General features: G+C 51.7%; 1 protein-coding gene across 1 annotated transcript; it reads left to right on the top strand.

Annotated features, from left to right (window-relative positions):
• Positions 1 to 3,805: 3,805 nt before the first annotated feature.
• Positions 3,806 to 7,271, top strand: IFI30 (IFI30 lysosomal thiol reductase). Its single transcript, XM_007461041.1, has 7 exons — positions 3,806 to 3,978; positions 5,001 to 5,183; positions 5,276 to 5,350; positions 5,597 to 5,689; positions 6,507 to 6,659; positions 6,840 to 6,893; positions 6,978 to 7,271. The coding sequence occupies exons 1-7, from the start codon at positions 3,862 to 3,864 to the stop codon at positions 7,038 to 7,040; spliced, it is 738 nt and encodes a 245-aa protein (XP_007461103.1). The 5' UTR covers positions 3,806 to 3,861; the 3' UTR covers positions 7,041 to 7,271.
• The last annotated feature ends 6,599 nt before the right edge of the window (positions 7,272 to 13,870 follow it).

A 13,870-nucleotide genomic window follows, 5' to 3' on the forward strand; every position in this document is an offset into this window, starting at 1 on the left:
GGGGTCCCGCCTCCCCCACTCCATCCCCCTTCCCCCACCGGCACTGCCCTCCCTGCAGCTCTGGCCACCCACACCCCTGTGCCCTGCCCCTGACAGGCCCCCGGGGTCCCCAAAGCCCCACCTTGGCTGCACCTGCCATGTTTACAGAGGCTTCCGGGCTGTGCGGCCCCGACCTGGGTACCCCGATTTTTAAGCCATAGACCTGGGATCAGGGCAGGAAGGAACTTTGCTTGGCCACTTCCAAGAACCTCATCCATGATGTTTGGGGCCAGGCGGGACCTGCCCCACAGACCCCAACTTCCCCTTCAAATCCTGAAGTGAAACCCAGTTAACACCACTATGGGGCTGCTGCCAAGAAGTAACCCCCAAAAAGAAAATAAAAATAAACTCATGAGCTGACCTCAGGCCTCCCAGGAACTGAGGCCACCAGCACCTCTGGGGCAGCCGACACGCAGCGCTGCCCACAGCACCTCTACGTGACGCAGACTCAAGGCTTCTCAATCATGTCGGGCTCTGATTTTATTTTTCCTCGACTCTACGTAAAGCCCTCTTTTCTCTCCTCTTTGGGACAAGAGCCCTGGTTTTCTATGCCGCCCACGGACCCCCACCCCACCCCACCTCCTGCCTGCCTGGCCAGGCTGGCAGGCGGGTTTTGTATGGTACGTTGATAATGATGTGGATATAAAACATTGAACTTGATGGATGCTTCTGTCTTTGGTGACAGGCTTCTTTAGCTCCGGGCTGCCAAACGAGGACTGACAACCCCTGCCTCCTCCCCACCTCCACTGCCACAACCCCAGTTTATTTTTTTTTTTATTTTTTTTTTTATTTTATTTATTTTTTGCCTGCATTGGGTCTTTGTTGCTGCGAGCTTTCTCTAGTTGCGGCGAGCGGGGGCTGCTCTTTGTTGTGGTGCGCGGGCTTCAGTAGTTGTGGCACGTGGGCTCAGTAGTTGTGACTCGCGGGCTCCAGAGCACAGGCTCAGTCGTGGCACACGGGCTTAGTTGCTCCGCGGCATGTGGGATCTTACCGGACCAGGGCTCAAACCCGTGTCCCCTGCATTGGCAGGCAGATTCTTAACCACTGTGCCACCAGGGAAGTCCCCCAACCCCAGTTTAGATGCTCATGTCCAGAGAAGTTGAGAGACCTGCCAAGGTCACACAGCAGAGAAGCTCAGACCCCAAGCTCTGCCCCACACTCTGGCCTGCTGGGGGGACACCAGGCAGACCCTGGCCCAGCTCCTCCCTGGCCCCCAAGTTTGAGTTGGAGTTCCAGCAATCAGCCACCAGCCCTACCCTCCAGAAAGTCACTTCCCCTCTGATGTGCATCTTCATTGCCAGGCAGGCTCAATAGTCACAGCCCCTCCCATGACACCCAGAGGAGTCTGCAGTGCCAGCCCCTCCCTGCTGACCTTCCACTGACCTCCTCTCCACACGTGTCCCTGACGCTGGCTGCCATGTCCCAGGGGACACTGAGCTGGGTCCTCATGCTGTCTTTGTTTATTTATTTTGCGGTACACGGGCCTCTCACTGTTGTGGCCTCTCCCGTTGCGGAGCACAGGCTCCGGACGCGCAGGCTTAGCGGCCATGGCTCACGGGCCCAGCCGCTCCGCGGCACATGGGATCCTCCCGGACCGGGGCACGAACCCGCGTCCCCTGCATCGGCAGGCGGACTCTCAACTACTGCGCCACCAGGGAAGCCCCCTCATGCTGTCTTTGACACAGATTCATGTTCATCATCTTCCTCCTCCCAGAGGTCCCTGTCACTCTACCCTCCCCTCTCACAGCCCCAGGGCTGGGAACCTCCTTGACCTTTCTTCTCCCCATACAGCATCTGTCAGGATCCACCATGCCTGAGGCAGCCCCAGGTGGATGAAGGAACCAGGCTGCCTCTGACCCATCTCTCCACTGGGCTCTCAGAGGGACAGGACTTGCTTCCCTTGGCCTCAGAGCTCTGGTCCTTCCCAAGCACTGTCCCCGCTGAGTGGTCAGTCAGGAGGCGCCCCATAAATAACTCCAGCCCGGACTCTGCCCCCACTGCGGTCTTCACACACTGCATGGGTGGATGCAGAGTAAAGCTCACCACCTCAGTCCCATGAGTCCAGCCAGGTGGAGCCTGGGGGCACAAGAGAACAGCCCACAGAGCCTCTAGCCGGTCCCCACACTCAATCAACTGTTTTCTCGGAGAGGTCACCTCCCCTCTCTGATCCTGCTTCCTCTTACCAAGTAGGGTCAATAGTTTCTACCCCTGCCCCCAGTGGACACCTCTGAGGGTTCCATGATCAAATGGGTGAGGTTACATTTATGAATTCCTCCAATAGGGCTGGTGTTTAGCAACCACCAGAAAAATAGTAGCAATTATATTTATTGCTATTTCTTCTGTCCTGCCCAGTACAGGACCGAGCACACACTAGTTCCCCAAAGTTGTGTTGCTTAGTCTTGCAGAGGTTTCACAAAGGAAATGGGTTTTGTTAAGGGTTCAGAAGAATGGGGTGGGGGGATCATCCTGCAGTAGAGACTTCAGGGGAACTCCAGCTCCCAAACCTGCTGCTATGAATGTGGCCACGCGGGCCAGGGTTTCCCCAGAACTGAAGCGGGACACGGGCTGTGGAGCGGAGGACTGGGCTGTTTTCCGGCCCACGGGTTAGCATTTCCTCTGGTGGGATCCGAATCTGTGTTGTGTCAAGGCCTTGAAGTCTGAATGTCTCGTTACTTCCCCCAACACTACCAGCCGCCAAGCCCTTATCTGGGCTATTCTCCCTGCCCGCACCACTGTCCTGTCAACATCGCCCCAGGCTCACCTTGTCACCTCCACACCCAGCCTGGGGCAACTCTCTCTCTGCTCTGAGCCCTCTATGTAGCTTTATTACCCAAACCTGACTTCTCCCGTTTTACAGAATGAGTTGAGGCTTCATCTCTTGAGATGCCCACACCATCCCAGAGCTGATTCCTGTGGGTTTGGGTCCTACGGGGCCAATCCCCCACCCCCGCTCCACGTACAGAGTACAGGCTTCAGGTAATGACTGCTCCAACCCGGGCCTCTTCTGACAAGGGTGCTGGCTAAGGACAGGGGTGGCCCCCTCCTCAAGCCTTTGGATGGTGGAAAGAAGGAACACCAGCTTTTTTCTCTCCCCAGCCCCCAGCCAGGGGTGAGGGAGCCAAGAGAAGTGAGCCCCTCCCTGCTCTGGCTTCTGCTTTCTGGCCCAGCTGTGGCCAAGCCTGAGTCAGCCCCACGGGACCACGCTGCTGGATCTGGAGCGTCTGGGCTCTGGAGCCTGAGAGGGGGAGGGGGTGGAGGTTAAGAATGAGGGGGGTCCGGGCCAGGCTAGGGGAAAGGGCCCAGGCTGCTCAGCTGCTGCCCGCTCCCAGGCCAGGGATCACCTCTCACCGGAGCATGGGGTGGGGAAGCAGGGTCCCCGGGCTAGGACCAGGGGCCTGGAGCACCGTGGCGGCCCCCAGAGGGATCCGTGGACCCATAGAGACCCTCCTATCTCTTGGTCTCTCCGTGTCTCTGTCTCTAAGCCCCCGCCTATCCTCCGCTCAAGGTGCTCAAGCCCCAGCCTCACAGGGCTGGACGGGGCTGATTACGCGGAAGTGTCGGGGAAGATCGAAGGGCAGCCCGTTGTCCGGGGGATTGGGGGCCCAGAACCTGGCGGGCGGTGGGATGCGGGTGGGGTCGGGGTGGAAAGAAAGACCCAGAGAGAGAGAGAAAAGTAGAGATCCCTGGAGACGTCAGCCCCGGCCCCCGAGAGGCGTGTGCACCGGGAGGCGGGTCCGGCCTGGGGGCTGGGCCACCGCCTGGTTAAAGGCGGCTTCTTCCCCGGGACGCTGCTCCCGCCGTCGCACTTTCGCCCCCACTGTGATGGCCTCGTCGCCTCTCCTGCCCTTCCTGCCTCTCCTGCTGCTGCTGCTGGAGGTCACCGCTGCGGCGCAGGCGTCCCCGCTGGAAATACTCCCCGAGGGGGCGGCCCCCTGCGAGGTAGAGAAGGCGACGCGGCGGGCGGGCCGGCGGGGACCAGCGCCCGGGCGAGGTGCGCGCGGCTCCTCCCGCACCCCAGACTTCGACGGGGACGACCGGGGTCCGGAGGGGACGCTGCCCGGGTCGGTGCCGGCCGCCCGACCCCCACCCCCGCTTCGGTCCTGACACTCTGGCCATACTTTTCTTTCCCTTTCGCTTCCCTAACTGGAGTCTGAGTCGCTCAGCTGTCCCCCCACCCCATCCGCCCGCAACTCCCCCCGCTCCCCCAGGGTGCATTGAGCACCTACTGTGTACATCTGGAGCAGGAATCAGAGTCTCCTCTTTTAGGCCAGGGGAAGCCCAGACTAGCTACGCGGCCTGCGCGTGGCCACTGCATTTATTAGGGGCTCCTTATTGGGTGCATTTCGGCCAGGGAAGAGCTCGCGTGCTCCTGGTGCGGAGTAAGCAGATGCCCCGGAGGCTGAACGACTCGCTCACAGACGCCACCGCCCGCCGCCCCTCAGCTGTAGTCGGAAGTCAACACCTATTAGGCGCCGCCTCTGCAGTAGCCTTGGGAGAGGTTCAGTGGGCCCGCTGAGAGGAAGAATAAATGAGTCAAGTGGGTATGTAGGGCCTTGCTCAGCTCAGGGCCAAGGCTCTAGGGATGAAGTGGAAACGAATGAGCCTGCCTTAGTGGTATGCCTCATGAGAAGGCAGGATTGACGGCAGAGACCAGAAATGTGCATGCCTTGAATTCTTACTGCATGGTGTCCCCTGGGTGAGGAGTTTCACCTCACCTGGAGGAAGAAAGCAAGACTTGTGCATTCATTAACTGCCTACTGTTTGCAAATCTTTGTCACATCCATTCTGCAGACAGACTGACATTTAGGAGTATTTAGGAATGCCATAAAGCCTCAGAGTCAGGATTCCACCTGGTAAGGTCTGGAAGGAGTGTGAGATAGAGCACCTACCGTTTGCAGCTCCCTTCCTGCAAGAGAACCAAGCAGAGCTGCATTTGAATCACATCCCTCCCTTCCATGCAGGCCGGTGAGCTGTGCCTGCAGGCGCCCCTCTGGAAGTCTGACCCTCTGCCCATCAACGTGAGCCTCTACTATGAGTCACTGTGCCCCGGCTGCCGGTACTTCCTGATCCGAGAGCTCTACCCCACGTGGCTGATGGTCTGGGAAATCCTCAATGTCACGCTGGTGCCCTACGGAAACGCTCATGTGCGTTGGTACAGGTGAAACTGAGGCCCGTGGCCAGGGGAAGGGGGTCGGCGGGGGCGGGGGCAGCCAGCACTCACCCCACTGCTTTTCAGGAGCAGAACATCAGCGGCAGGTGGGAGTTCACGTGCCAGCACGGCGAGCAGGAGTGCAAGCTTAACAAGGTGGAGGTGAGCAGCACCTAGAGTTCCGGAGGCGGGGGCACGAGGCCGGGGAGACTGCCCACCATAAGGAAAATGAAATCAAGCCTCACAAGGGATGGGCTGCAACCAGCTCCGTCCCTTGCCTGTGTGCCTCCATTTAATCACGTCTTCATTCTCCGCTTTATTAGTGGACACTCGTGGTTATTCCCGGAGTGGTCTTGGGGTGCTCTGGGCCACCCTCACATCCTTGCCTGTCCCCCCGCCCCCCGCCAGGCCTGCCTGTTGGACCAGCTGGAGAAGAGCGCGGCCTTCCTGACCATCGTCTGCCTAGAGGAAATGGATGACATGGAGAAAAATCTGAAGCCGGTGAGCAATGCCCCTCACTCAGCCTGGGTCGCAGGGCCCTGGCCTTCCCGCATCCAGACAGACCCAGGTTCAAGTGCTGGCCACGACTACCACTCTCCGTGCAGCCCCAGGAAAACAGCCTCCCCTCTCGAAGCCTCGATCTCTGAATCGAGAGAACGAAGATCTTCTGGGGACGTGGGTAGATTAGGGAGGGCTTCCTGGACAAGATGCCTCTGAGCTGGGCTCGGACAAACAGGAATGTGCAGGGACACAGATGGTGACCCTTCTCTGGGGTAAGGAGATGACAGGACAGGCCCACTGAACTCCCTGGGGGGTTATGAAAAAGAACTCCCAAAGGAGTGACTCATCTGCCCTGATTGTTTATTCATTCATCAAACATCTGGGCCACCCAAGAGACCTGAGCCACCCTGAGCCACCTCCAGGCCATGCAGAGTCATAGTATGGAGTGCAAAGGATGAGGGGACACTCAGGAGACTCAGGGGAAGGGGAAGGAAAAGTGCTCCTGGCAGAGGGAAGAGCAAGTACGATGCTCTCGGGAAAATAAAACACTATAGGGGTCGGGCTGCGGGTCTGGTCTTATGGGAGACAGGAGCAGCCTGAGCCCCTGCCTTGGGGGCCTCCACTCAGGCATGTATTAAGCACCCGTTGTTTATGGATATTGCTGCGTCCCTGTGAATCCAACTGTCTCCTGTTGCTAGTGAGGAAACAAAAGCTTGTCTTGGGTTGGGGGGTGGTGCTAGTGGGAGGACCGTTGGGGAGATAACAGGGAGGAAGCTGAGACAACACCCCAGCCAGCCAGCTCCCCCTCTGCCCTCAGTGCCTGCAGATCTATGCTCCAAAGGTGTCCCCTGACTCCATCATGGAGTGTGCCACAGGGGACCGTGGCATGCAGCTCTTGCACATCAATGCCCAGCTCACGGACGCTCTGCAGCCACCCCACGAGTATGTGCCCTGGGTCGTCGTCAATGGGGTAAGAACTCTTGCAGCTCTCAGGTCATCCCCCAGGCAGGGACCGGGTTGATGGATGTGACCACTGGGCTGGGAGGCAGGAGGCAGGGGCCAGACTTGGGGCCATTTGCAGCCCCTTCTGGGCCGAGCACGGGTCGGTTGGGGCAGGTGGGACTTAAGACCTCCTGTCTTGCTTGTGCAGAAACCCATGAAAGAGAAGGACCAGCTCTTACACCTCGTCTGCCAGTTGTACCAGGTAAGCTAGACAGGGAACAGAGGGACTCAGCTGGTGGGGGCAGGGTCTCCTTTCAGGACCCCAACTCGTGGCCATCTCCTACAGGGCAAGAAGCCGGATGTCTGCCAACTCATAGCCAGTTCCCACAAGGAAGTCTGCTTCAAGTGATGGCCGGTGCCCTGGGAGGGAACTGATGCAGGAAGAACAAGATCCCACCTGCCCTCGTTTTTTGATCCCTGACTCAGCAGCCATTACTTATCATCCAGGTAACTTCTACACATTCCACGAAGCCGAGACTCAAAATTCTGCCCTGAGATCAAGAATCTTGCCCCACTGAGAACGGTGCTACACTGAAACTAGTTCAATAAACACTTCTGGATGTTGTGATTCATTTGATAAGTCAGCAAAACCCCTTTTCCTGGATCTGCACAATGCTGGAATCCCTGAGAAGCCCCCTGTCCAGGGGATGCAGAGCCAGACAGACATTCCTAGTCCCATGGGGGCAGGGATGGGCTAGAGGGGGAGGCACCAGCACTAGAGAACCCAGAGGAGGAGTGAACGTTCTGCATAGGGAGGAGGGACATTGGGACTGGGGTTTTGAAGGGTGACTAGGAGTTCATTGGGCAGAAAATATATTAATTCAACAAGCATCCCTAGCTACCCCTTTTTGTTGCCTCACATTGGGGGTTATGGGTTAAGCCAGAGAATGGTAACTGGAGCCAGGCAAGGCCAGAGGATGGGGCAGGGACCTTGTCTGGGGAGTTTGAAAGAATATGTTCACTGGGGGGAAATCATGGCATTTCAGGGAAGGGGAACCAGTGTAAAAAGGCCCAGACAGCAGCAAAATCAGGAGTTAGAATGGCAGGCCGAGGGACTTCCCTGGTGGCGCAGTGGGAATCTGCCTGCCAATGCAGGGGACAAAGGTTCGATCTCTGGTCCTGGAAGATCCCACATGCCGCGGAGCAACTAAGCCCGTGTGCCACAGCTACTGATCCTGCGCTCTAGAGCCCATGAGCCACTGCTACTGAGCCTGTGCTCTAGAACCCGTGCTCCACAAGAAGAGAAGCCACCGCAGTGAGAAGCCCATGCACCGCAACGAAGAGTAGCCCCTGCTCACTGCAACTAGAGAAAGACCACGTGCAGCAATGAAGACCCAATGCAGCCAAAAATAAATAAATAAAATAAATGTATTTAAAAAATAAACATCCATTAAAAATAAAAATAGCCAAGCTCATAGAAACAGAAGAACGTTGGTTTTCAGGAGCTGGTGGGGAGGGAAGGAATAGGGAGATGTTGGTCAAAGGGTACAACTTTCACCGTAAGATAGTAAGTCCTGAGAATCTAAGGTACAGCATGGTTACTACAGTTAACAGCACTGTATTGTACACTTGAAAGTTACTAAGCAAATAGATCTTAGGCATTCTCACCACACACACCAACCATGGATCATGTAGGACTATAGTACATATTTAGTGAAAAAAATCCATGTAGAAGTGGACCCATGCAGTTCAAACCCATGTTGTTCAAGGGTCAACTGGATTAAAATTAGAAAAACAAAGCTGGGTGGGAAAAAAAATGAAGAGCTCTCCCATCCCCTGCCCCTGTGAAAAAGTCGGTTTTGCACAATCATTTCAATATTCCTGACCTATAAATCTGTCTGGTGCACGGGCTTCTCACTTGCGGTGGCTTCTTTTGTTGCGGAAGCACGGGCTCTAGGCCCACGGGCTTCAGTAGTTGTGGCACGCGGGCTCAGTTGCTCCGCGGCATGTGGGATCTTCCCGGACCAGGCCTCGAACCCGTGTCCCCTGCATTGGCAAGCAGATTCTTAACCACTGCACCACCAGGGAAGCCTGAGCTTGGCTATTTTAGATTCCACATATAAACTAAATCATAATTTGTCTTTGTCTAATTTCACTTAGCATAACGCCCCCCCAGGTTCATCCATGGTGCCACAAGTAGCAGGATTTCCTTCTTTTTTTTTTTTTAACGACTGAATAATATTTGAGCTGTGTCTTTTTAAAAAAATAATCTCAGGACTTCCCTGGTGGCACAGTGGTTAAGAATCCACCTGCCAATGCAGGGGACACGGGTTCGAGCCCTGGTCCGGGAAGATCGCACATGCCGCGGAGCAACTAAGCCTGTGCGCCACAACTACTGAGCCTGTGCTCTAGAGCCCGCGAGCCACAACTACTGAGCCCTCAGGCCACAACTACTGAAGTCCACATGCCCTAGAGCCCGTGATCCTCAACAAGAGAAGCCACCACAATGAGAAGACGGCGTACCGCAGCGAAGAGTAGCCCCCGCTCGCCACAACTAGAGAAACCCCACGCGCAGCAACGAAGATCCAACTCAGGCAAAAAAATAAAAATAAATAAAAAAATAAAATCTCAAAGAAAGTCCTTCCTTGACAGGTCTCATGGGATTTGCCCTGATTATTTTACACAGGTGCAGCAGGAGTTCAGTTTGCTTTACTGGAAGTTTCTGTAAGGAATCTCAGCGTGGACTTCTAAAAGCCTCTATCATTTGTTAACTGGAGATAACAACTCGAGTTTCACCTGCAGTTTCATCTGTGCCTTTTGGTGAACTTCTCTCTTCTTTGATGTCCCCAGAGTATGGCAAGGATCTTGGTTGGCCAGGCTGGACCTGTAGGGCTGACCCTCAAGCCAGGGACAAGCCAGTTTTCCTGTGAGGGTTTTGTAAGCACTGGCTCCCAAAAGTCCAACTTAGTTTCTTGAAACCGGCTGGGGGAAATGTTCCTGGAAACAGTCTGTCTTCCAGGAGGTGGAGCTTAATTCTACCCCCCCCCACACTCTAGCCCTGAGAGTGGACTGGATTTTGGAACTCAATTCCGGGAAAGGGAGAAATGGTAACCTGACAGTGGGGTAGAAACATCTGGCAGACGTCCCTTAATCACGTGAGCCAGGTGAGCCTCACGTGACCCTGGTTAACATCATGTGATCCGAGTTAGCGGCACCGGGGTAAATCATGTGATATCACACGCACCATCTGACGCAAGGAGGACACCACCTCTGTGGGATTCTCCCCAAAAACCCAGAACCCCAGTCTAACCACAAGAAAACAGCACGCGAACCAAGATGGAGGGACATTCTACAAAATGTCCCACCGGTCCTCTTCAAAAGTGTCAAGGTCATGAAAAACAAGAAAAAAAACAGAAAGAATCACAGACCAGAGGAGCCTGAGGGGATGACTAAACGCAATGTGGTGGGATCGTGGCAAAGTTCACACTTGAACGAATAACTGAAATTAGGATTGATAATGCTGTCCTCTGGTTCCCTAACATCAGCCAATGCACCTTCAGGAATCTGCCAAATAGAATTGTATCACAGGGACTTCCCTGGTGGTCCAGTGCTTAAGAATCTGCCTTCCAATTCAGGGGATGTGAGTTCGATCCCTGGTCGGGGAACTAAGATCCCACATGCTGCAGGGCAACTAAGCCCGCGCACCACAGCTACTGAGCCCACGCTCTCTGGAGCCCACACACCACAACGAAAGATCCCACGAGCTGCAACTAAGACCCAAACGCAGCCAAAAATAAAATAAATAAATACTAAAAAAAATTTTTTTAAAGAGATGTATCACAGAGCTAAAAAGTACAACCAACTACTGAATGTAACAAAAAAGCAGCAGAGTGGCATGGACATATATACATTACCAGATGTAAAATAGATAGCAGCCACATAGCACAGGGAGATCAGCTCGGTGCTTTGTGACCACCTAGAGGGGTGGGATAGGGAGGGTGGGAGGGAGACGCAAGAGGGAGGAGATATCGGGATATATGTATATGTATAACTGATTCACTTTGTTATGAAGCAGAAACTGACATACAATTGTAAAGCAATTATTCTCCAATAAAGATGTTAAAAAAAAAAAAAAGAAGCAGCAGACCTCACAGATATAGAGAAGCTAGTGGTTACCAGTGGGGAGGGGGAGGGGAGAGGGGCAATATAGGGGTAGGGGATTAAGAGGTAGAGACTATTAGGTATAAAGTAAGCTACAAGGATATATTCTACAACACAGGGACTATAGCCAATATTCTTTTTAATTTAATTTAATTTATTTTATTTTTGGCTGCGTTGGGTCTTTGTCGCTGCATGTGGGCTTTTCTCTGGTTGTGGTGAGCGGAGGCTACCCTTCGTTGCGGTGCGCAGGCTTCTCATTGCGGTGGCTTCCCTTGTTGCAGAGCACAGGCTCTAGGAGCGCGGGCTTCAGTAGTTGTGGCATGCAGGCTCAGTAGTTATGGCGCATCGGCTTAGCTGTTTCGTGGCATGTGGGATCTTCCCGGACCAGGGCTCGAACCCGTGTCACCCGCACTGGCAGGCGGATTCTTAACCACTGTGCCACCAGGGAAGCCCAATCTTTTCAAAAATATATTTATTTATTTGGTTGCACCAGGTCTTAGTTGTGGCAGGCGGGCCCCTTAGTTGTGGCACATAAACTCTTAGCTGTGGCATGCATGTGGGATCTAGTTCCCTGACCAAGGATCAAACCCAGGCCCCCTGCATTGGGAGTGGGGAGTCTTATCCACTGAGCTGCCAGGGAAGTCCCACCAATATTTTATAATAACTACAAATGGATTATAACCTTTAAAAGTTGTGAATCACTATACTGTATACCTATAACATATAATATTATACAACTACAATTTAAAAAAAAAGAAATGTATCACAGTGAGGGCACTAACCAAGCTCCTTTTTAATTAACTGACTAGGGTACTTATGCCTACAAAATCCCTTCTAAAAATTAACACAACACTGTAAATCAACTTTACTTCAGTAAAATAAGTTTTTTAAAAATCCCTTCTAAAATACAACATAACGTCATATTTGCATTTTATCATATTCACAGGTTCTACCTACACTTGAGGAGGATGTACTGATGTACATCTGAGGCAGAAATCTTGGGGCCATATCTTAGAATCCTGCCTCTCACACCTCCTGGTGGAGAAAAATACAATACATAGTGAGAAGTAAAAGCCTCTCTGAATTACAGACCAATAGGTATGCAGACAGAGTTTAGTGGCTCCAATTCTAAAATTCCAACCATGGTTCAAGAGGAAACACAGTGTAGGGGAAATAAAATTTAGAATTTGGGGCTTCCCTGGTGGCGCAGTGCTTGAGAGTCCGCCTGCCGATGCAGGAGACGCGGGTTCGTGCCCCGTTTCGGGAGGATCCCGCGTGCCGCGGAGCGGCTGGGCCCGTGAGCCGTGGCCGCTGAGCCTGCGCGTCCGGAGCCTGTGCTCCGCAAATGGGAGAGGCCACAACAGTGAGAGGCCCGCATAACGCAAGGGAAAAAAAAAAAAAAAAATTTAGAATTTGATTTTGGGAAGTTTGTCCAGAATGTCAAAGATTTGAACACTAGGTTAAATAAGCTCACAAATTATTATGAAACAATACTTAGTTACCTATTTAACCAAAGTGACAATAAAAGATTTTATAGGCAAATACAGTAACATAATAAAAGAAAAAGCTCCAGCTCTTTTAATTTTGAGACGACTCAGTTTCCCTAATTAGAGACTTGATAAAGACAACATTTTGATAAAACAGAATCTTTGTTTTCTATATGAATTACTTAACAGGTAAAGAAAAATCTCTTACAATAATCCAAGAAAATGTTATTCTTTTAACAGAGAAAGAAAGTCAAATTCTAGTTTTGCATAGTCACATCATTGATATTAAAGCTCATTGTTGATAACCAACAAGGACCTACTGTACGGCACAGGGAACTATACTCAATATCTTGTAATAACATATAATGAAAAAGAATTTAAAAAGGAATAGATAGGTATATATGTATGTATAACTGAATCACTTTGCTGTACACCTGCAACTAATGCAACATTGTAAGTCAACTATATTTCAATAAAAAAATTTTTAAATAAAGCTCATTTTTAAAATTCTTATAATAATCCATTTAATTTTTGCCAATTTGACCACACAGGATAAGATTTCCTCTTTCTCCTTCTCCAACTTTCTAAATCCAATTAGGTTTTTCTCCTTTATTTTCCTCTTTTGTATTTTGAGACAATCAGTAAATACCCTTAAACAAGGACAAAATTACTCTTCTTTTTCCTTCCTAAGAACGCATCCTTGGACTTCCCTGGTGGCTCAGTGGTTAAGAATCCGCCTGCCAATGCAGGGGACAAGGGTTCAATCACTGGTCCAGGAAGATATCACATGCCGTGCAGCAACTAAGCCCGACTGCCACAACTACTGAGCCTGTGTGCCACAACTACTGAAGCCCATGCGCCTAGAGCCTGTGCTCCACAATGAGAAGCCCGCGCACCGCAACGAAGAGTAGTCCCCGCTCGCCGCAACTAGAGAAAGCCCATGCACAGCAACGAAGACCCAACGCAGCCAAAAATAAATAAATTATATTAAATACTTGCTAATTAAAAAAAAAAAAAAGAGCACATCCTTCATACCTCATACTTTTTCCTGCAGAAACACATCTTATTTTCTGTGCACACTTCACATACAGTTTTTTTTTCTGTACCTTTATTATTCCTAGCAGTTTCATTTACTTACACTGATTATAATTCATAACCCTAAGTTCCAGTGAAAACTAGGAAGCAATTGTAAACTGTCTGTGGCCATACCAACATTCTATAGTAGATTAGCAAATTTATGAATACATCATTTCATAATTTCTAGAGGCATATGCTTCCTTATAATACAATTTTTTGATGTGGCAAAGGACGTGTTTACTAACGGAAACATCACTAGTCCCTTTGTAAAAATTAAGAAGCCAACGAGATAAACTTATGTTTAGTGATTAATATTTTAGTATTTTCTCATATTTGAAAATTATCTACATATTCAATGAATATCCACCATTTCACTTAACTTAGTATAAGGTTTCAAGTTTCCAAAATGATTCCGGAAACTTTTTTTTTTTTTTTTGCGGTACGCAGGCCTCTCACTGTTGTGGCCTCTCCCGCTGCGGAGCACAGGCTCCAGACGCGCAGGCTCAGCGGCCAT

Source organism: Lipotes vexillifer, unplaced genomic scaffold (assembly GCF_000442215.2).
Source record: "Lipotes vexillifer unplaced genomic scaffold, Lipotes_vexillifer_v1.1 scaffold469, whole genome shotgun sequence".
Classification (NCBI taxonomy): Eukaryota; Metazoa; Chordata; class Mammalia; order Artiodactyla; family Lipotidae; genus Lipotes; species Lipotes vexillifer.